At 47.4% G+C, this 24,147-nt stretch overlaps 1 protein-coding gene across 4 annotated transcripts in view; it reads left to right on the top strand.

The window, feature by feature from the left end:
• LOC8029739 (calcium-independent protein kinase C) overlaps nt 1–20,627 on the top strand; it is a 63,021-nt gene extending 42,394 nt beyond the window's left edge. For all 4 annotated transcript variants that reach the window (XM_029985459.4, XM_029985462.4, XM_029985461.4 and 1 more), the window contains 7 exons: nt 637–836; nt 4,804–4,977; nt 6,197–6,351; nt 6,666–6,804; nt 10,643–10,831; nt 13,891–14,037; nt 16,001–20,627. In XM_029985459.4, the coding sequence (XP_029841319.1) occupies nt 637–836; nt 4,804–4,977; nt 6,197–6,351; nt 6,666–6,804; nt 10,643–10,831; nt 13,891–14,037; nt 16,001–16,180 (1,184 nt within the window). In that variant the 3' untranslated portion in view covers nt 16,181–20,627. The remainder of the gene's footprint in view (nt 1–636; nt 837–4,803; nt 4,978–6,196; nt 6,352–6,665; nt 6,805–10,642; nt 10,832–13,890; nt 14,038–16,000) is intronic.
• Nucleotides 20,628–24,147: the final 3,520 nt, after the last annotated feature.

Here is a 24,147-nt window from a genome sequence, read left to right as displayed (position 1 = left end):
GCCGTATCTCAAAGGCAGACCAACCTTACACCGTTTGAACACAAACATCAAATTTGGTTTCTTGGAAGGTTGAGGAATTCTGGGAGCTCAGGGAGCTTACGAGGGTACTGTCGGGGAGCCTTCCTAGAAACCAAGTTTGAGAACTCGGGGTTTAGATCAGTGGCTTAACCACTGACGTTTCAAGGGCCCCTTCTGGATTGGCAGAGGTGACGGAGGACCTTGTCCACAAGGGGGCGAGTATTGAACTATTACAATGAGAAACAGGTAAATGAAGAAAATTGAATGCAAGAAAAACCAAATCTGAAGCTCTCAAACGGAGAACAATCGACTCTGCCCACGTGGCGCTCATGGTTTGATCTATATTAGCTTTGTGAGACAGTCAGCATCGATAATAAAATAATTTTATTGCTCGGCTTGACCGATGATTGAAGGCTTCGGGGACCCCGAAAATGCCTTCAGGGGCCCACAAGGGTCCATGGACCCCCATTTAAGAACCACTGGTTTAAATTGTGGTGAACCCTAGTTACTACAGCAAAGGACAGCAACCCTCCCTTTAGACCGTGCACCAGTGGATCCATGAGCTATGCATCGTCTTTACTCTCTGCAACGCAGCATGTCTGCTCTCTTCTGTCGCAGGCATGAGCTTTGGGGCGTACGACATGCTGTCCCTGACAGACTCGTACGGCCAGTTCTCGCTCAAGGTGCCGGACTCAGGAGGGGAGGGCGGGGAGAAGTTCTCGCCTACGCCCAGCAGCCGGGACGGCAAGCGGCCCAAGAAGTTTGGTCTAGATGACTTCACCTTCATCAAGGTCCTGGGCAAGGGCAGCTTTGGAAAGGTAGGAACATCTGTCACCCACGTGACGCTGCTACGGTTCCTTTTTTTAAAACATTTATGTCCAAATCCTACGCACTTTCGGGTCTGTCCCTTTGTTTCTGACCAACGAAACTAATGCGCACGTGCAGGGAAGTGATGGGGGGATAAAGTGAGAAAGAAGATCAAAATGACGACCTTCCACTAAAGGGTATCGAACCCATGACCTCAAGATCACGAGCCCGACATAAACGGAACGTGCAAGTGAAGCAAGCAGTTAGCTGCGACTTTATGCGCATACAGTTAGAGGGAAACATTTTACTTGCGCTAGTGCTATTGTCGAGACCGGTTATAACGAAGTCGAAGGGAATCTGAAATCACTTCACTATATCCTCTTCTTCGTTATATCTACTCCATAAAGGTAATGCACAAAAAAAAAAAAATATATATACATATACAACACGGGTTGTCACAGGCACATGTTTATCGTGCATGCAGCGGTTAAGGCTTCCCTGCGCGTGCTCTCTGCTAGACTGGACTCGCTTCTTGCCAACTGCAAGAAGCTCCGATCGAAAGAAAATCCTGGAAGCTACATATGAACCACGTCCAGAGCCCTATCGACAGCTGCCGCGGAGGACACCGGCGGTGGATGGCATTATTTACGTTGATTCGCACTTCGTCTAGGATGGCGGCATGCTTTTGTTTCAAGGAGATTGCCTTCGTCTTCCCATCGACGTGCCGGTGGTGCCGGGACTCGCCATTATTCATGGCTATGTATCGCTCAATCGGTGCTTGTGCGAAGCTATACTTATCACAGAGAGAAACCACGTCGACTACCACCACCGACACGGAACACGAAGCAAACAAAGTTCGCACGACATCGAGTTTGCGCTCAAGTTTGTGTTTCGTCAGTATAGAGAGCCTAGATTTAAGAGTGGGGACAACTGCTCGATCGGGGTCACGTGGTTTGTGGGCTACGTTTGCAATCGGAGCTACAGCCTGCAAGGAGTCGGAACCGTTTACTGTCTGCAAACGTGCCCGCCTCTCTGTCCGGTTTCCCCGCCACGCTGGCCACGAGACAACCAAATGAAGGCGCACTTGAGCCCATGTCCCCAGGAGGCGTCCTCTATTAAATTGGAGTTGCTCCATCTCACAAATCTAGGTTCTTTCCGCCTTCTCCGTCGGTACGTCGTAGGTACTTTGTCTCTAGTGCTCCATATGCCCCTATCGGCACTCCAAGACGGCTTCTCTGGATTCTATGCTGAAAAGTCGCGTTCCAGATAAGGAGTGTGGAGCAGACAATAGCAGACGATGATGCGGAGGCTACCATTGCAGGCCTTTGCAGCACATCTGCGGCTCATTTTGTGTGGCTGCTCGGCCGCAGCAGCAAATTGCGGCGGTCTGCAGCTCAATAAACTTAAAGTATTTAATTATTTTTTTTAAATTACCAGGAAATTTCACTATATCTGTGGGAGCCGTTCAATTTCCTTCTCTAAAAACGGACGCAAACACATTTAAAAAGTGCAAATGGAAATTGGAAATGGTGATCGCTTTGCTATAGCCACAATTTCGTTATAACCGACTTGGTTATAAACGGTTGTAACAGTACAACAAAAGTCGTTGCTAGGTAGCGGGAAGCCCATCCTCGAGAAGTAGACAGTTAGATAAGAAAATTATGTTAGTAATTGTTTTTTAATCTTATAAAAGAATTCATGTGCATCCTCGAAAAATATTCCTACAAGTTCCACAACAGTTCTTAAGCGTTTTAATAAAAAGCTCGAGGTACACCTAAACATTTCTTATGAGTTGTGAATGCGAAGGCATGCAAGCCGCTCGTCCGCTTCCTTTGTCGTCTGCTGCGTACTAGCGCGCGCGCACTTCCGGATCTCGGAGGCCATGACGCAGTGGCCAATGGGAGCCCCTTCGACACGCGCCTGCCAATGGAATTGAAGGCGATAGCGGAAACTAGGATCCGTTTTCGCAATACAAACTGATGACGTCAGCTCGCTTCATGAGACCAGTTCATGCTTTCGCATTCAAAAATATTTACACTGTACACGACGGTGCAGAATGCTATCACATTTCATTTACAATTAGCATGGAGCTGGAGTCATTTCAACAACAATCGGTGCTCAGCCAGGAGCTGGAGTCAGTAGAGCAAATGAATGTTAACATCTATTTGCTCTACTGACCGCCAGCTCCTGCTTATTTCAGTTGGTAGAGCACTCTGCTACTCTTGGAGAGGTCCCAGTACCAAATCCCATACCATGCGGATTTTTTCAGGGGCTGCCAGTTGCCTAGAGGGCGTGGAAGCCAATTTATTGTTGCACAAATCTTCTCTACCTTGGGGACTTTTCCTTAAAATCATTATATCAAGCTCTTAGATCTGGATAGACATTCTCTGCCAAGGCATGCACAACTCATAATGGGACACGGCCGAAACAGATGTGATTTGTATAGGGCTTTTGCCAAATTACCCAAGTCCGAAGCAGAAGGTTGGAGATGTAGGTAAACGCACAGCATGTGTTTGCCTCTTTTGTGTAAAAGATTGAAAGTCAAAACCAAAATAAGGCACTGATGAATGCACGTGTCAAGTGCCATTTGTTGTAGATTTTTGTTTTAGAAGAGTTACTGCTGCAGGTGCTAGCACGTGCGGCACACATAGTAGCTCTACTCGGAGCACGCTCCTTGGTGCTTGGGTGATTTAGCAAAGAGTGTGTTCGGGAACTTTGGTGGCAGAATTTGATCCTTATCTCTACCTTGCAGTGTGGGCAGAATATGAAATGGCGCCGATGTCATGTTTGCTCTAACTTTGTTGTGCTGCGTACATATTTTTGAAAACCGTTTTCATATTTTCCGGTCTGTAAGTCGTTGCACAACACGGACTTTGTACGGTCAACGCATAGTCGCCGCATCCACGGACCTATGCCATCAAGCTTTGAATTGTTTTTGGCCTGCCGGAAAAGCAGAGCGTCGGCAACTACTCTGCGGTTCCTTCTTTCATATAGATGCCGATACGGCCTCAACTTTGACAGCTAAGCCTTTGTTTTCTCAAGATGTTTCCCAGCAGTCGGGTTTTGTTTACGAAGGTATAGTATAAAGAAAGGGTACATTTTTGCGCAGGTTTTTTATTTATTATCTAGCGGGAGCACAAGCAGTACTTGCGTGCTGTACAGGTTGAGAAGCATGGAAAGGAAATAGTGAAAGTGAAAAGGGGTCACCTTTCTTCCATTCGGTTTTATTTTCGTGCGCCCTCTTTCGTGATATTCCGGTGGCAGAGCTTATCTATCGGATGGGGAGCTCTTATCCTTTGGATTAAATTCTGAGAAGCGTTAATTCTGAATCAGAAGAGTCAGCACTTCAATCGTGAGTACTGCCAGAGCAGCCGACTTGCGAAGCGACCATCTCGCGCGAATCACGTGCACTGAGCGTCAAATTTCTTAACTATAAATAGCCCCAGCAGAGCAAAACGCCCTGTGAATTCAACGTTTATAATTCACCAAAAGACATAACAAACAGTACCACCTCCCGCGGTGCACGCAGTTTTGCGTCTAGGCAGGCACTTTCAAATGGTCAGTCGCCGCCATACATGTAAGGCGACGACCGTCAGAGTGTCAAGGTTTGTACATACTATAAAAGAAACGTGTATAAGTCGCACCATTGCATGAGACGCACCGATAGAAATTTTGGAAAAAGAGATGTGTCTTATAGAGCTGTTTCGCTTACTCTCTGCCCCAGTCACCTGGTAGGCATATGGGCGATGAAAAAATAATAAAACTTTTCATCCTGCAAATAGTAAAAAAAATAAAGGGGAGGCAAAACGTTATTCTGTAGGTGTGGCAACATCAAAACTATGTTTTTGCCCATATTAAGAGGGGCGATATTGAAGGTGGTGGCGCCCTTGTGAAAGAGGTCTATACACCGGAAGAACTCTCTGTGTCATCCTTGGGCAACACTGGGCACGAGGAGTCTCAAGCCCCTTTCCTGCTCAGGTGATGCTGGCAGAGCGCAAAGGCACCGAGGAAGTGTATGCGGTGAAGGTGCTCAAGAAAGACGTGATCCTCCAAGATGATGACGTCGACTGTACCATGACGGAGAAGCGCATCCTGACCCTGTCGGCCAAGCATCCCTTCCTGACGGCCCTGCACTGCTGCTTCCAGACAGAGGTATGCGGGCCCTTGTGTCGACCTCTGGTCGGCTTTGGCTGAAGATAGTTCCAGCATTTCGACTTTACTATTTCAACTGTATTTGTGATGTAGTATTTATTTCATCTCGGGGCAGCCGTCACATCTGAGCCCCCTCAGTGGGTCCAAGGCGCAAGGCACCCGCCTACAGATCCCCAGTTGGTGGGTCAGAATCCTGGCCAAGTTGCCCGCAACCTGACGGAGGCTTAATGCGAAAAAGGCCAAAATCTTGGTAACCAAGATTTCGGTTCCACATCCACAAATTCCTAGGTGGTCGAAATGAATCCTCAGTCCTCCGTTGGGGTATGCCAGACGCCCTTCGTTGGTTTGGCACATAAAACCCTCATATTGGACAGCCACGGCGCTACAGAAAAATCAGTGACCCATGCCCAGGAAACCCACAGCATTGGGTAAAAGTCGTAGGGTGAAGGTGTTAATAGAGACAGGTAATGACGATGATTACCTGTCCATTACCGCATCTCAGTTTCTGATCATCCCGACTCATTTGCCTTTCTTAATTTCGTCTTGCAACTTGCGTGAACCGAAACGATGACAGGTCCAGATACAAGCAGTATTTTCCCATCACCTCGTGCCAGAGCAGCAGCCTTAATTATAGTCATTATGAGCACCTAAAACAGCACAAAACAATAGCTTAGCCCAGTTTGACCATCAATAAAGGAAAGTCAAATTGCAATAGGACCCGTTTTGTTATTAATGAAGCTACATATATAAAAAGGCAGTTTGACTGCAATAGTGTAGAGGTTAGTGGTTCTCAACCATTCATGTTTGGGGGACCCCTTCTCGATCGGTGGAAATGACGGCAGACCCATCCACCAGAGGGGGGGGGGGGGTCACATTGACAAAAGTTAATTTTGAAGCAACTTTGAATCTCTGAAACTGAGAGGAATCAGCCTTACTCACTTCGCGCACATGTTTTGGTCTATTTAGCCTTGCGAAACAACCAACATTAGTAAAATAGAGAGAAATTCTATTGCTCTATTGAGTGTTGGGGAAGGAGGCCTCCAGGGGCCCCAGGTATCCACTCTATTTAAGAACCACTAGTGTAGGGTACCACACATGGCCCTGCAAAAGATCATTCGCTCCTATCCATCTTTGCACGTAGGTATGTGCGGTACACTCTGTGCAGGTTGACATAATCGTGGGGAGGTGCCGTCCTGACAACCGCAATATTCATTTCCAGGATCGACTGTTCTTTGTCATGGAGTACGTCAACGGCGGAGACCTCATGTTCCAGATCCAGAAAGCGAGAAAGTTTGACGAGCCACGGGCGCGGTTCTACGCGGCTGAGGTGACGCTAGCCCTCATGTTTCTACACCAGTATGGCGTCATCTATAGGTGGGTGCCGTGCGAGACCATACTCAGACGACGTCTGACCAAAGCCGACACCGGTGGAGCGAAGCAAGCAGCGCCAAAAGTGCCTCGTAACATCGCTTGTTGTCTTTGTGCTTTTGCTTTCGCTGTAATTGTGCGTTCTTTCTTGTTTTTTTTTGTGCATGATTGGTTTGGGCAAATACTACGTGCAACGTGGCGATGCACTTATGGCGCTGCCTGCTTGGCTTCATCAAATCATAGCGTCGGCTGCAGTCATATTTAAAATGAAACGGAGGCTAGACAAAGAGCCCTCCTCGATGCTGGGCCGTACCTTGCAGGGATTTGAAACTGGACAACATTTTACTGGACACGGACGGCCATTGCAAGATTGCGGATTTCGGCATGTGCAAGGAAGGCATCAAGAATGGTGTCACCACCACCACCTTCTGCGGCACACCGGACTACATTGCCCCCGAGGTTGGTGGGACACCCTGCTCTAAGAACTAACTCCCAATAAATTTATTGAGCTTAGATTTTTACGGCAGGTGGGCGCTGTAGCAGTAGGTCTTGTCGGGGGTGCGGCAGAACCTCATTCGTGCGGTTTTCAGGAAACTGTTGTGAAAAAAACTTGTGATCCAGGAAAATGTGACAGTCGATGACGCTTTTAGGGGCAGGAAACAACTTGCGCACAGCAATGTATTTGAAGTGAACTTTGATGGCTGGGAAACTATCCTATTGAAATACAGGTTGACGTTTTGGTTGGGGACCATTATTTAAAATTGGGTGTCGATCTATAATCGTGAAAAAATGGTTTGCTATGAGAGTGGGCAAAATTTTTGAGCTGATTGAACTAACCCGGGTGCTGTCCTGCGTCTGCCGCTGCTCCTAGCACCTCGGTGCAATGCGGTGAAGCTCATACTCGCGCCAATGTAGAGCGGTGAAGCTTGATGCACGTGCACAGAAGCGTGCCACACACAGTGGCGTGGCGCACACTTCTAAACGCCAGACTACACGCAAGATGAAGCGAGCGCAACCGGGATTTAGCAAAAACCTCAATCCCCTCCACCCATGATTAACCCGCTCGCCCAAGCTGAAGTATTGACCCCTCCACCTCTAGATCAATGTCGTGCCTGCCTAGGCAAAAACGGAAAAGAAGTGCTGTGCAAAGAGGCAGAGGGGTGAGAAACAAAAGCTTAAACAAAACCGGAAGAACGGCCATGCCAGGCGGCCCAGCACGTCGCACCCGCCGTGTCGGACAGCAGTTTCTAAATTTATGAGTTAAGAGGGCAAGTGTAACAAACAGATAATTAATGCAGACAAACCTGGATACATTGTACTCTAAGAGGATCGCAACATACAGGGTGATTCAAGGAGAGGCCAGGCTCTTTAAATCAACCGCAAAATTCAGTTTCTTAACCTATCGCGCTACGATTTTGTGCAGCGTTGCCCACAGATAATGCATTTTTTTTGTAAAATTTGCAAAGAGCGAACTTGCCCGAGGAAAAAGTAAAGAAAGAAAAAGGCTTAGCTCCTATGGAAACGCAGCGAAGCCACCGGTCTTCAAACAACACTGCGCCGTTGCGTACGGGAGACAAGAGATGGTGCAAGCGGTCGCGACGCCAACTGCCGCCAACGAACGAGCATACGACGCCGAGAGCCGGTGTCTTTAGCAGACAAGGAACTGCAGTTCCTTGTTGTTACCGCGCCTGTTTTTGTTTCTGCGACTGTAGCCACCTGCGGAACGCGCGCCGCTTTTGAGTCGAAAAGATTGTCTGCTAAAGACGCCGGCTCTCGGTGCCGTATGCTCGTTCGTTGCGCCATCTCTTGTCTCCCGTGCGAAACGACATTGTCTTGTTTGAAGACCGGTGGCGTCGCTGTGTTACCTTAGGAGCGAAGCCTTTTTCTTTCTTTACTTTTTTCTGAGGTAAGTTCGCTCTTTGCAAATTTCACAAAAAAAATGCACCATCTGTGGGCAACGCTGCACAAAGTCGTTGCGCGATAGGTTAAGAAACCAAATTTTCCGGTCGATTTAAAGAGCCTGCCGTCTCCTTGAATCACCCTGTAGTTTGATATATTGATAATTCGATATACAAGATATATTAACTTAAGCTCCAGTTGAAACTTCCGTGCATCTTTGCTAATACGAAAAACTATGACAAATGGACGCCTACCGCATGGTGCATTCAAGAAGTATTAAAGACATTGGAAACCTTATTAAAAAGTAGGACTGTCAGTGCTCCCACTGGCGCGCATACCTTGCGCGTCCATTTTGCCGCACTTATGAGCGTGCATGGCCACTATCCTACAAACCACAGAACCTGAAAAGAAAAAAAAAAAAAAAAAGAAAAGAGAATGCTGAAGTTTAAAAAAACGAGTGGGATGTATAAAAAGAGGCAACTCTTTTCACCCGTAAATCAAAGCCAACGTAACAAAACAGAAAAAACTGGCATTAAATAAAAGACAGCGAGAATAGGCGAAAAAAGAAAAGGAAAAACAAAAACGAGGGGAAGAAGAAAAGCATCCTTTTTCACCCATTTCGTGCGAAGAAATAAAAGCTATAGCTGTAGCACGTTCGCACATTGCAGGCAAAATGGTGTCGTCATGTATTTGAGGACGTAGTTGGTTGGTGTCGTGGATGTGCCCAACGACTGCCACGAATGCTCGGTGACCGGTGAAGTAAGTGGGCAAGGCGACACTCCGGATGCGAGTGTCAGTGTTCTTCGTAATCACGAGGTCGATAGTGTTGCCGGCACGTGTTGTCGGTGCACCGACGTCAGACACCGTGCAGCGGCCCAATTACGCCGTGATGAGGCTGCGGAACCACTCGTTCTTGCAGCTGCTAAGGTTGATATTGAAGTCTCCCTTTACAATGGCTTCAACGGTGAAGTACGAAATGAAGTCGGTGAAACGTCTCTTGCGGGTTGGCTAGGTTGGCGACGTCGAAAGTATTCGCCTATGTGAGTCGTGGAAGCGGGCCGTTCCCTCTGCTCTCGCTCCTGGGACGGAGTACGGCTTTGGCGCGGTAGCACCATTAGGAAGAGTCTGCGGCAGCGACGATGGGAGCGAAGGCGCAGGTTTTCCCGGTGTTGTTGAGCGGTGAAGGGTGGGTGTAACATTGTCATTCGGCGATGAGCGGAGATGGGGACGCGTAATCTTCTTTGCACATCACGGCCTCAATGTGCGCGGCCCAATGGAAACACTCTACTTCTCTCTCTTTGTGCCACAAGGGGGTGAAGAGGGGCTTTTCTATCCACGTTGCAACGACAGACGGCAATAATTGCAAACACCGAAAATCCCGCGAAGTGTCACCCGTGAGTCCATCGCTCTAAAAGATGAACAAGGCTTTTGAAGCACATGTCGACACGCTCAACAACTATATATTTTTTTTTAAATTTTAGTTTGGGGGCAAAGGAGTTGAGGCAGGGTGTCGTTTTTCTCCTCTTCTTCCTTGCCCCTTTTGCTATGTGCGGCTGAAGCAAAAGAAACGGCTGGTGCGCATTGTGATTTTCCTTGCACAGCCTCAACGCGTGCAAACCGATCACGGGAGCAGCGACGGCTGTGTCCTTAGAAAGCCTACCTACCAGAAGCACAGCGCGCGGTTTAATGTGTTGAGTGCCCCGGGTGATGAAGTTCCATACAGACACACGAGGCTCTTATTCTTCTACATGGGATTTTCAAGGGGATGTAATGGGCGATAATTCTAAATACCCGGGTTCGAAATAATCAAGCTCGACTGTACACACAACCCTATGGGTGTTCAACTGTCTGGGGTTGTGCAGTATGTAGTTCTGTCACCGTCTGAGGTTCTGTCACAACGTGTGAGTCTGCCACGATGAGAGGGTATTAGTCTGTAGTTTTGTCACAATCTATGATGTGGCAATCTCACAGTGTGTGGTTTTGTCACACTTGATGCGTCTGTCACACAAACTGTGAGTCTGCCATGCTGCCATGATGTGGCAGCCTTACAGTGTTGTTTTGTCAGTCTATGGGTCTGCCATGTTGGCCTCAAGTCTGCGGTTCTGTCACAGCCTGCGAGTTCACCATCATGGCGGTCTCATAGTCGCTGACTTTGTCGCAACCTATTAGTCTGCTCTAACGTGGCGGTCTCAGTTTGTGGTTCAGTCACAACCCGCAAATCCATCATAAATGATGTAGCAGTCTCGTGTGGTTCTACCAGAACCTATTACTCTAGCCATGAGGTAGCGATCTCGTTGGTTCTGTCGAAACCTATTAGTCTGCCACGATGTCAGAGTCTGCGGTTGTGCCAGAGGTCCCTGGAGCCTCTTCAGCTGACTGTCCCTCGGCCTCATTGCAGATCCTCCAGGAGCTCGAGTACGGCCCCTCGGTGGACTGGTGGGCGCTCGGAGTGCTCATGTACGAGATGATGGCGGGCCAGCCACCGTTTGAGGCGGACAACGAGGACGACCTCTTCGAGTCGATCCTCCACGACGACGTCCTCTACCCGGTCTGGCTCAGCAAGGAGGCCGTCTCCATCCTCAAGGGGGTACGTCGCCCCAAACCTTCCGAGGGCGTTCCCGAAGGCTTGAGCACACGTTTGCGTCTGCCCGCGATGGACCGCGCTACGGCCACACATGACGGCTTACATCGAGATAATACGCTGGCACGGTGGCTACTGGGGAACCCTGGAACCCTTTCCATTTGTGTGGTACGAGACCGAAGGTTTTGCAGTACTGTTTGCGAGATCAAATCTATGCGCTATCTGTAAGAAATTGTCTCGTATATAACATTGTCAGAATATACTCAAGCTCATGGTGAAAAAATGATGCGCAAAATATGTGCAGAAGTGCGCTGTTTGATAGATGTCACTAGTGTGGTATCTCGTCGTACACCGTCATATTGTGGTCTGTTTGGTGTTTATTAATATCAAAGAGGTACGAACTACCAAGTTTATACCAGCATAAACACTGGTCATGATAATGCTGCCCCGTTGAGTCAGAAGGGCATCCTTGGGAACCATATGAAGAAGAGTGCATTTCTTCAGATCACATTGTTGCATTTTTATTTTGTTTCATCATCCACAGCTTGCCTTTTTGCACAATGTTTTTCTTTTGTTTTACGTCTTTGGGGGGCTCCGGTGCAGGATACATACCGATAAATGCCAAGTTTATCTCGATAAAATAAATGTTGATTCGTAAACGGACCAAACCTTGCTAGGAAGAAGCAACAGGAATGAGGAGCGTTACTTTCAATAAACAGGTCTGTTTTAGTAAGGTTGGTGTAGTAGCAAGAGCTCTAAGTCGCCTCTTATTCAAGTTCTGTAAGGCTGTTTCGCAAAGTGACAATATGTAAAAAGATGCTTCAGTCCTGAGGCACTTAGTCGGCTAGAACCGAGCTGCTGTTCGAAACTCGTGATGTTGTTATTCTGCGAGTTGGCAACCCAGAAGCAAGCCATACCTCTTTGGTTTTGTTGTACCGTAATAGACAGTCGACTGGTAACCGTCTCACCAGATTACTGCATGTGTGGTTCCACCTGTCTCGTTCTAAGCCTAGTTTTGGAAAGAAGGAAACTGACAAAGCCAGTTGGTCGTGTCACTGCGCTTACGTTTGGATCTCACAACGGATATTGACACTTGTTAGGCTAAGTACAAGGCAATTGAAAGAAAAACGAACCACATTTTTTTCACTGCCATTCTATATGCTACACATTGTCGAACGCCCGGTTCAGCCTAAATCTAGCACGAGCGGTTGAGACACCGGGTGCCAACGTTTGAAAACTTACATGTTCTCTGATTCTAGAGTTATAAGCGATTCTCAGCAGTTTTCAATGAGACAGTGGTGGCTAACGGAACCGATAAATACAGTATGAAATCATTACGACAGACCTTGATAGTGACGAAGATTTTGGTCTCTTGTGAAAGGATTATGCAGGATGTAGATACTCTTACTACAGACTTTGAGGTGGATTATGACTGGAATTTGTTTTAACCAATAAGACTGATGAAATGAGAAAAGATATCTGAACTGGTTTATTGAAAGTTTTGAACTTTGAAAGATTTGTGGTGATTTGTTATTGAGCTCTGCCGAGGATCATCATCACTGTGAGCTCTGAGTCGTACGAGGCTCAGGAGACGCCGAACGTGACGACAGCAGTTTACAAAATGGATGGCATCGCTACTGAAGGACGGCGTCAGATATGACGACTGCCGTCGAAGAGTACGACAGAATGAAACTGCCAACTACTTACTAATCCATCAGTTATATCCAAATTTATGTTATAACTAAATCTGTAATAAGCAAAGATGCTTCAATGGCATAGATAAGAAGACTGAACAAACTTCACAAATCAGAAGGGTTTCGTGTTTTCGGGTTTTACCTTTCTTCGATTGAGGGTGTTTTTTCTGAGTTTATTTTTTTGTTGTCTGTTTGTCTTCCATGTCTCTCTTTCATTATCGGTGTTTTACGTTGTCAAGCTTTGGTGTTGGGCAAACGATTGGTGTTTATCGGTGTCGAGCAAAAAATGTGAGTTTATCGGGGGTGCCAAATTTCACCGATATGAATTACAGTTGAACTCGGATATATTGAATTCAAAGGGGATCGTAAATAGTTCTAAATATTGATAATTTAATATACAAAAACATGTTAACTTAAGCTCTAGTTGAAATTTCCGTGCGTCTTTGCTAATACCGAAGCCTGCGTCAAACAAGACCTTATCGTATAGAGCCTTCAAGAGCCGCTAAATACAGTAGAGATTAGTTGATGATCAGATCGTTTACGCCGAGCCACGACCTCCAAACAGCGCCAACCACAAAACACAAAAATATTTTTATAAATGAAAAAACGGAAAAAGCGAATTGCATAAAAGAACTCTCAATCCATAGAATAAAGTTAAGCAAGCAACCAAAAAGAAACATCACTAAATTGAGGCAGCAAAAAAAGAAAGGCAGAAAAAGAAAAAAAAAACGGGCAAAGCAAAAACGGTGAAAGAAAAACATAAACAAAGATAAGGGGTTCAAAGTGCAATTGCTCAACTTTTGTTGTCAACACACTCAACATGACAGACTTTTTTTTTTTTTTTTTTGCTTATTTTATTTTGGGGCTAAGGAGTCGCCCAGCGACAGCTGCGTTCGTGGAAAGTGCACACGCTACCATTTCAACAGCAGGCACTCCCTGCCCTCCCTACTCGCAAACATGTGCCCTTCCCCTTGCTTTTGCCATTCTCCCCTTTTTTTTTTATGGCTGTTTACTGTTCTGTCGCTGCGCATCCCCGTGCGCGTATGCTGGCTTGGCGGTTTGCGAGCCCCGCAACGCGAGCTACGTACTTGCCGCCGGCGCAATCTGACCGCAGGAGAGGCGACGGGTGCCCCAAGCAGCGGCCGTGCTTCGTTCGCTAGTTCGCTATATCGAGTGTCCCCGCCATGGGAGTTCGATACAGAAAAACAACGCTCCTTTACTATTACATGTGATTTTCAAGGGGATGTTTGGACTGTTCGATATAAGCAATAATTCGAAATACCCAGGTGTGATATAACCGGGCTCGACTGTAGTATGTCGGGTGACGTGTTTGACTCGGCAGAGGAGTGAGTGGATCTTGGGTTGACGCAGTTCATGACCAAGAACCCGGCCAAGCGGCTGGGCTGCGTGGAGTCTCAGGGCGGGGAGCAGGCCATCCTCAGCCACGCCTTCTTCAAGGACATGGACTGGGAGGCCCTGGAGGCTCGCAAGGTCAAGCCCCCATTCAAGCCCAAGATTGTGAGTGGTGCTTTGGGGACGTCGGGGCATTCTCGTCCGAGTTCGAAACGTCGGTTTTCTCGTTGTCTGATCCTTGTCGCCGTTTATCCGGTATTCGAGTACAGTATTTTTGGGACTGCCGTAAAATCCCTTAACGCCCACCCAAAATAAGTGGGGAAGAATATGGGGTAGGCGTCTTTGCAGATGCGACGGCAGAAACTTATTAAATAATTGGTGATGAACCTCGGGGAACCCGCTACAAGCCACGTAAAACGGGAACTGATACCGCGGATCGTGGACTGTGAAAATGCGAGTTTGATGGTGCGATAAACACGTGGGAATTCGCTATGCACTGCTGTGTCACAGGAACAGATAACGCAGATCGTGTATACAGAAAATTCACGCTTTATGGCACAATAGGCACGCGGGAAACCGCTACAAACTCGCGCATCACGGGAACCAATATTGCACGCGCAAATTGAAGACTGATGTCGTGGACGCAGCAGATTCACAGGACCCTGCTACGAAACCGCCCGTCACACGTGCCAGTATCGCTAACTGTGCAGCTGACGGGATTCCCGTCGGACATTGTGTGATATCCAACGATAATCGGGGGGTGGGCGATGTTTCGGAATTTCTTTTTTAAGAATATTCAGTCAAAAAGACGGGGTAGGCAATCTCTCAGGGGGAGGGCATTCATACGGAATTTTACAATATAATCCACACCTGCTGCATAGTCTGCACTGGGGGCCTACCTCGCACGTAGTGGAAACCCATTCACAGCACATCTCGGAAAATGCTCGCTTTATTAGTGCACAAAGAAGGTTGCACCATACAACATCCTCACTAACATGCTCTGTTGATCACAAGATCCATCCCATAATTATGAGCGATGTGGTAAAGGCAAATTCTCGTATAATCCGCACCTGTAAAAAATTATCTGCAACATGGAAAAAACATAAACTTTTAGACATAAATAGTGTGCGGACTAGAGTCCGAAATATAGGGTACACCAAACATTCTAGCAAAGTTTAATTGAAGTTGCGTCTCGTCATTCCGAGCATTCGCAGTGCTGGGGGCACAGGCATGCCTCTACCCTGGAGAAGCTGTGAGCGCTGTTGCATTATTGAAACGGAATTTTGGAGTTTTATGGCAGCTCTCTTTTGTGAGGCCTCGGGAACGGGTGTGGCTCGAGCTTCTGCTCAGAGTCCCGACCAGAATTTCACCCCGAGTTATTTATTCGACATTTAAGTACCACGGCATCTTACGGCAGGGGCATAGCACACCGCAGAAAGCGGGAACAAAGGGAGTTAGCCACCACACAGATGAGACAAGTTGGGGGCCTGTGATGCTTGTTGTATCCTTTTAGCAATGGCACAATGTTTAGAGCCGTCATCTGTCCAATTAAAACGTTTGCCTTTTGAGCCTAGTCTGGACTCTGCTTGCATACAGTGCAGTTGCAAAATCTCGCTTATTTAGTTAGATGATACTATTGCAGCGAAGATTCAAAAGGAACCTCAATGCGACCAGCTCTTTTTTTTTTATGTCATAACCTTTACCGACTCTGCTGCCACATTTTGCCTTGGTCATACTTTCGTTTATCTCGGCATCCCTGAGACCAGGGGGTAAAGATTGGAACAGAGCACGGCAAATCGCAAGCGCTGACATCAATTGTCCTGATGGGTTAGTGCGTTTGTTTTGTTGTGACAAGTTGAAGTCATTAGGATTCTTGCCAACTGTATTTATATATATACAATTTGTGCCACTGGTGTTTTTGTTGAGGGATAAAGCTAGAAAAGCACCGAATACAGACCTTGGGGAATGAAGAGTGAAGATCAAAGCATCGCCAGCAATACAGTCCCGTCGGAATACCGATTTTTGGGTCTATGCCTGCTGCTCCGAAGCAACCAGAATGCGCGTGACCTTTCCCTCGATTATTATATTGACTCTATGCCTGAGACGGATGGCACGTGTGCCTGTGCAGAAAACCAAGCGGGACGTGAACAACTTCGACCAAGACTTCACTAAAGAAGAGCCCGTGCTGACGCCCGTCAACCAGGAGGTGTTGCGCAACATCAACCAAGAGGAGTTCCGGGGCTTCTCTTTCGTCAACGAGGACTTCAATCCGGCCAGGTTTGCAGGCGAAGGCGGTCCTGCCACGTAGGGGCCACCCCCTCTAGTCACACGCACGCGGGCGTGGGCAGGGGGCCGCCCAGGCCCCCCCACCCCGACCACTTCAGAGTCCTGGGGCGAGCGCGATTCGGCCGGACGCCGCGGAAACGCGGGAAACCCCCGGTGCGGGACCCCGAGCGGCTGTGCTGCGGGATGGGACACGCTTTTGGCACTTAGGACCCAACTCGAGCGTGAGACACAACGGCGGTGGCCTGCACCCCGAAACACGTCCGTGTGGACCGCGCGGAGACTGGGTAGCCGGAATCTGCAGGCCGGACTCTGCAGAAGCGTCTCGGCAAGCAACGAGGTGGAGAGTAAGGACGAGACAGCGAGCATGCAGGCAGGCTGGTGGTAGTCGATCGTGTTGCGTAAAACTTGAGGCCGTGGCGAGAAAAGGGAAGAAACTTTCCATTTTAAGAAGACGTGGGAGGGCAATGTCTCAACTTTGGTAACTCATTTACTTTTCTTGTTCATTACTGACCCATGGTGCTGTTGCCAAAGGCCTGCTTCGCGGAGTGTGAACTCTTTCTTAAAAGGTCGTAGAAAGTTAAGTGTTGATGCTTTTCTTCGTTAACAAAGGCTTTAAAGAAAGCCATTGGTGACAGCACCGTGGGTTTGTAAGGAACAAGAAAAATAAACGAGCTTGTGGAATTGGAGACATTCCCCTCATGCATATTTTTCTTCGACTGGGAAGTTTCTTCTTTTCTCTCCTCATAGTCTTTGGTTTTATGCAATATGAGACCTATAGGCAGTGACAGGTTTAAGAGTTCAAGGGAAGCTCCTTGCACCTCTGTCCACTTTAGCGGAGCAAATGCTGGAGGGGAGGTGGCCTCCTCTACGGCGTTTATTCCAGTGAAGTGGTGGGAGGAGCTTCCCCTGAACTCTTAAGGAGTCACCAGCTATAGATGCCTGCTTGTTGTCGGCCGCCAAGCCTGCCGTTTTGCATGCTACGAGTCCCGGTGTGGACTGCGTTTTAAAGCCAAAGTGTTACTCGGTCCTCACCGCTCCTCGAGTTGGCTCCGTAAATTGCGGCAATCGGCCCTCCGTGCGCTCCATGTGAAACTGCGGATGTGTTCGAAGTCTAACGGGAGGGCGGTCTCTCTGTCCGACGGCGCGGGTGGGCGAAGCTGGGGACGTCATAAATGTCGGTCCTACTTCCCCCAGGGTTTCCCGCGTCTCCCTTCCACGGCGGAACTCGGCGCGACAAAGTTCCCCAATCGCAATCGGTCGTTCACCCGCTGCGGCGATGGGGCAGCGGCCTAATCTAGTCTCACCGGGAGTATTTGCACGTCTTTGCGCGCCCAAATTCACATGCCGATGGCGGGCACATCGTGTTCCTCTTCTCCTGTTTGGTTTGCCCTTCTTTTCCAAAGAGGGCGGCAGCGTGCCTGCTACCAGCAACCTTACCTCGCTTCGCGTCCCCGAGGCCCTTTGGAAGAATGTCCGCTTACGTTTTAGCCGCCGCTCGGACCACGACGAACATTCAGAAGATTGGCGGGAAGTGCCCTAACCGGAGGATGCGTTTGTCTCGGGCGTTTTGCTTGTTGTCGTTTTCGTTTTTTCCTCTGTTAATGTTTGTGTAATTGTTCCCCCTGCCATGTACTTTGTGTAATTTATGTTTCGTATATTTATTTATTTATTTTCTGCTCCGAAAAAAAGAAAGGAGGTCAATCGAGAGAGAATGTCCAGCATTCGGGCGTTTTGACCGCAATACTGGGGGCGCGGCTGCAAGCCGTATCTTTTCTTCTCGTTTTTTTTTCTTTTTTAAAATTAAGGGCCTCGGAACGGACGTGGGAGGTCATTTTGATGGCGCCCTCGATGCACCCCTAGGCCCCGAGCCGAGATTGTGAGAGGCACCCCGCTGTCGTCTGCTCGCCTCTGCGTGGCTCGCCCAAATCCCTTCACCTCCTTTGTCCTTCTGCCGCTGCAACCACACGCGTCTCGAGTCACAATTAATGTCCACTCATCCCGGATCTGCGAGGAGGAAACTCGGAGGCTTCAGTGACGTGACCACCGGTTCTTGTCGACGTGCGGCCTCCGCGGTGTCTGTTTGTTTTTTCGAAACCCGGATTCGTGCGTTGGTCGTTATTATCGTTGCAGGCCCAAAGTTCAGCCCAATGCCCGGAGGTTCGTCCTATCACACGACGCGTTCATTCCTTTGCGTTTGTGCCCATATTGCGTCCTCTGCATCCGAAGAATCGTTTGTTGTTTCCTGCAAAAGTTGTGTTCCTTCACTGCAGCAGAAACCTTGAACAGGGCCGTCTTCCTAGAAGCTCCTGCTTGGTCTGGAGCCGCTTTTGGAGTCACGAGGGAGAACTAGAGTCAGCGCAAGAGCCGAAATTCCTATTTACTATGCGCAACGGTGATAAAATGCGTCAATATTGGAGGGAAACCTTCGCTTCCAGTTATTGCTGCGAGTCCCGTTAGTCAGCTGGCACGAAAATTCAAAAGCAGGACACCAAAGATTGTGAAGCTTACCGTGCAAAATGATGCGCTTCAAATTGGAGAAAGCGCGACGCAAGTAATTGTAATACATTTGCAGGCCGTTGGCTTCCTCCAGGGCACACTCAACCATTCTTTCTCAACAGTGAATTGTGGAAAGTTGAGATTTTGCGTGAAAGGGTAGATTTTTTTAGCCTTCCACCTAGAAATGCTGTTACGGAAGCAGCTGATTGGAAGACTCCAGCGGCTCCAGCGTAAACGGCGATGCTGTCCATGAGTCCTTAAAAATCCGTTGTGGCTTAGTGCTTTCGGCATGTCAGAGCCTATCCAGAACCGTCTTGGCTCGGCTCGTGGGTGGGCGGTTAGCCGAGACTCGCCCGAAGCCGGTCTAGCTTTGTCGGCACCCCTTTAGTCTCCCCTGATTTCGGGACGCACATTCAAAGTCGGCGTTGTCTCGGCGAAGCGGAAGTTCCCTCCCCACTCGGAGGCCACCCCCTCTCCCTCGCTTGCAACGGGGTCCCCAAATACTCATTTCCATTCGTCCGTACAGTAGCGAAGGGTCGTGTGCGTGTGTGGCCTGTACATATGTAAATGCACACACACACTGCTGACAGATACACCTCATTTTCTTTCTCCTCTCGTGACATGCATTGCAACGCAGCGCGTCCACTTTGGAACCTATCCCCACGCAGTACTTGGAAGTTGCCGCCGCGCGGCGATTGCGCCACGAACTGCGTCTGTTGCTGGGGTGTGCACTGTCTGGTCCGTGCCACGGTTGTACAAAGGTGTACAGGCATGTTCACGGTGTGTGTATGTGTGGCCTCTCTGGTTTTCGGTCCCGCGCCCTTTCGGCGTTGCAACGGACGCGAGCGGAGAGGGTGCTGGAGGTGGGCTCCAAGAGCAGCCGCCAGACATTTGGGTGGCAGCACCCTCCCCCCACCTCGAGCTCGCTTACCGTCTGCTTTGTGTCCGGGGGTGTTAGCGCTCCGTAAACGGCACTGTGTGTACGTTGCGGACACTCGTGATGGCTATTAGGAATCGAAACAAAAATGGTTGCGTGGTTCTCTTCCTTGAATGTGGCAACCTGTCCATCTGTAGAAGCTTGCGTCTGGAGGCACCCGTCGCGGATTGGGGAGCATCGGCAGTTCGGCGGCTTCGGCTCCGACTGCACTGCCCCAGTCGAGGATCGGCTCGGCTCGGTCACGGATGGGCAGGCCGAGGCTTTTTTTTGTAGAGAGACGAGATGCAGCTTAGAGTAACGCACTGTTAGATCTGCACAATCAACTTGCAACCATAGCTAGGGCGGGCAGTGTCGGTCCCGTCTGTGCCGTAGATGCAAAGTGGGCTCACACGTGCAGGCCAGGCACGTTTCGGCACGAGCCAGCGGGCTCGCTTGGCGCGGCCAGTGCACGGCAGTCCTGCCTCCGCGGCAGACCCACGAGAGAGGCTGAGCTCTGCGCATCCGGACGCGCCAAGCAGGGTTGCCGGGATGCCTCTGTCAAAGTGACGGCGATCCGCCGCCGACGGGCGCGCAGGCACCAGCGCCCGGGAGGCAATTACGCCCCAAACACGAGAAGGGGTGGGAACTGTCGTAGATGCCAGCCGTAGGTGCAGTTCTGCATCGGTCGTCGACGAATCCTTCGTTACAGAGATATGAGGAAAAAAAGAGAAACATTATATATATATATATATATATACATAAGGTTACTCATATAATTATATGTATATAAAATAAAGAAAAAAAATTGGTGTGAAGTAGAAGCATTTGTAAACTCTGTACATTCAACTGTGTCTGTTCCGGAAGCGTGGTCTCTTTGAGAAAAACAAACTGCAATGTGCTTTGCGGCACACACTGACCCTCCACCGTAGGCTCCCCCATTCTGGTGCTGGCACAGCCCCTCCGATATTTTATTCTGTGGTTTTGAAATCCTTGTGGACATTGCTGCTAATAAACTCATCTGTGATGCGGAAAAAAAAGGGAAAAAATCTAGCAAAAATGTTGTGTCCCGTGTCTGCTTGTTTCGTGGTCTGCATCTCTGCATTTGAAACGTATGTAAGAAGTGTGTATAGGGAACAACCGAATGCACAGTGATTATACTCTGTTTCATACTTAGTGTGCAACGCTGTGAAAGCTTTTGGCGCAAGCATGGGGCTTGATCTGGTTGATCATTTGCACGCGGTCTCGCACAAACAGAACCATGGATGAAGCTACGTGCTCACGCCAGTAGCTTTGACAGCGTTGCATGCTAAGTATGAAACGGAGTATAGTTAATGTGCGAACAACAAAACTGGTCGTATGCTGCGTAATTGCAAAACGGGAGTAATGATCGAGAGATAATATGAAGTAGATTGTTACACTCGCAAAATAAGCACACAAAGCGTCGCACTATGTTTTGAAGTTCATGTTAATATACCACATATGGGTGGTTGTTTCAATCTGTGGTGTTCTGCGGGTATACTGCCTAAACTAATTAGCAGTACCAGTGTTTTGAGAAACATGACATAAGTGGTTTAGCCACAACATTGGGAAAGATAATTCAATAGTTATCCTTTGACAGTCTGCAATATGCAATAAGTCTGCCTTTGTATATTGTCTTGATGAAGAATTGTCGGCAGGGAAGGTTGTAGTTGTACAGTAGATTCTCATGAATTCATACCCCAGGAAGCCAGGAAGTTTGTGTGAATTATCAGAAATTCATCGAAATATAATACAAGATAAAATTATGACTTGCCATATGAATGGCTACACATACAAAACAGATATTTTATTATTTCCTCTGCATAGGCCTACTGATCATAAGCAGGTACACCACACATAAAACTTGCGTGAAATGTATGACATAAGTTTATTTATTCCTCAAAAATGTTGTTTATTGTGGACTGTTCAGACAGCACATGATAACTCAAAACAAAATTAAGTTTGTTCATCAGGCCAAGTTGTCTAATGTACGTGTAGTATTATGTAGGGGACACATGAGCAATGAGAATGGGCACCTGGTGGTTATGATAATGCAATTAATGCGAAGTTCCAAGCAAGCTGGACAAGAATGGAGAAGTCCCGGGTTCGATACCAGGACCAGGCGGACTTTTCGGTTGCGCACCAGTCACCTAGCTGTGTTTGGAGATTTGTGTTTGTCCTTCGTCACCCTTATCTCCTCGTGGCAATTTTCATAACAACTTGCGCGGACACCGTGCTGTGAATCTATGCCATGCCGCCACATTACAGCGTCTGCGCAAGTTGCTATGTGAATTCCCGTGTGGTACCCGTTTTCATAGCTCATGTGAGCCCTGCTTGAGCCTTGTTGAGTGCGCTTCTCACCGAACATCCGTGCACTGCGGAGAAGCAAGACCCGCAAAAGCATGCTCCGCGGGTGTTGCCTCTCTGCAGTGCACGGAAAGAAGTGCACTCAACGGGGCCTTGAAAAGAAAAAGTATGAATTACACGAAAACGCTGTTCAAATTAAGCGGCCTATGAATGCATTAAAAACATAGCGGGACAACCAAAATTTTTAAATTTGTTTAAATTAAGCAGAAGTATGAAATATACGAATTTGAATTATTATGAGCCTACCGCACTGAGAATGCTCCTAATCGGGTGTAGCAAAGCTATGGCGTGCCATGGAAAACCAATGCTTTATGCTAATTATTTTAACAGTAAAGAATTAATTAATCATTATTTTTCTACAATCCTGAGTACAGGCCTGTCAGGTCTTATTCTCTCAGAATTGAAAATCTGCATTTCACATCGTTCAGGTATTTTAACAAAACCACAACATAAATGAAATACCAATTGTCTTTGCATTCCTCATCTACCACTGTGTTATCAAAACAAGTCCCAACTGTCGGCAGCGTTTTCGTAGAAAAATGTACACTGCTAAGTGGAAAATAATTTTTATTTTGAACTCCTCATTTCGGTAACCATCTGTGTTAAAAATGAGAAAATGTGTCAACAATCAAGATGCACCATTGTGAAAAATTACTCCGCATTGAATGAAACAATTGACTTCTGCTGTAGGATCAATCTTGAACTACAATTTAATTAGTCACCCAGTACAATAGATGGCTGGCTTATTGACTCCTTGAAAGACTAAATTTTCTGGCTTAGCGATGTTTTGGAAATTGCAGGGTAGTGGCGTTCCGGGGGCTTTCAACCCACTGCAGACCATTGAGACGTTTATTTAAACATCTATAAGACGCTTGTGTGTTGTGCATGTTCCTTTTCTCTGTCCTTGTCTTTTTATGCGCTGCTCTGTTCACCGTGACATCTATAAGACATCTTGGCAAAATGTGCAAGGTGTTTTGTAGACACCTTGGCAGGACATTGTGTAACCCTTGATATCTTGAATTGTAGTAAAGTGGTTAGTTGGGCGAGTTGGTAATGATTGAACATGGTTAAAATTGCGCACAAATAGAAAGGTACAGAGAAGAGGGAAGAGAAAATTGCGCTTGTCTCTTCTCTCTTCCCTCTTCTCTGTACCTTTCTATTTGTGCGCAATTTTAACCATGTTCAATCTTGAATTGTCTTCTAGCCACCTTTTAGTTAAGGGGAGACACCCCCTGGGAGGGTCAACTTTTGAATCCTTGGCTTAAAAATAATGAAATTTACAGGGTAGGCTGGTGGTCATGCTAGAGGGTGCATAACAAAATTTTAGGTCTGTCGGTTAAGTGGGAAGGAAATTAGGGCAGCTTCTATCAGCAGGACCCCTACACTGTTTAGTTAATCTATCGTCAGGAAACTAGCACAATATTAAAGATTTTTATTCGCTAGATATGTAGCAGAATGCCTAGTAGGTGTGCCTATGGAAAGGTTTTTGTAAAAAGTAATTGATTTCTATCAATTTTCTCTTCTGCGAAATTGGTCAACTTTTTTGTCTTCTGTGTCTCCAACAAAATGTCAACACTTTTTATAAAAGACATCCGTAAAGTGACAAACAAACTCCATAGGCGCATTCCTTATTAAATTTCAGTCAGGAAAAGTGAAGAACGAGCCTTGCCTGTATTTCCATTCTCAAACGATAGATTGACTAAAATGGAATTTATACAAAAAAGTGGAACGGAGAAAAATGTGTTCAAAGTGCTCCAACCCCTACCTTTCCTTTAGCTTTGGTGGACAGAAAATAATTTATAAAAAATTAACTATGCGGTGTAAACTTGTGAAAATTTCTGGGAATACTCTCTGGATGTAGATGGATGTAAATATGTAATTTTTCAAAATCAATGTTTTTTGAAGAATTTTTTTTTTCTCCAGGTAGTGTCCCCCCTTAAGCTGATGAACCCTTATTTCGGGCTGAAGATGTCTATTGAAACTCTTGAGAGATATGTCTTGTAAATGACTACTAGAGCTCCTGAGGTATGTCTTGTAGACAACTACAAAAACTCTTGAGAGACGTCTTGTAGATGACTAGTACTAGAAACCTTGAGAGATGTCTTGTAGAAGACTGCACTCTTGAAGGGTATCTTGTGGATAACTACTAGAACTCTTAAAAGATGTCTGGAATACCTACAGGCCATCAAGAA

The sequence above is a fragment of the Ixodes scapularis genome, unplaced genomic scaffold (genome assembly GCF_016920785.2).
Source record: "Ixodes scapularis isolate PalLabHiFi unplaced genomic scaffold, ASM1692078v2 PGA_scaffold10__122_contigs__length_95168666, whole genome shotgun sequence".
Taxonomy (NCBI): Eukaryota; Metazoa; Arthropoda; class Arachnida; order Ixodida; family Ixodidae; genus Ixodes; species Ixodes scapularis.
Note: the sequence above shows the minus strand (reverse complement) of the source record. Positions and strands in the feature narration are given on the sequence as shown.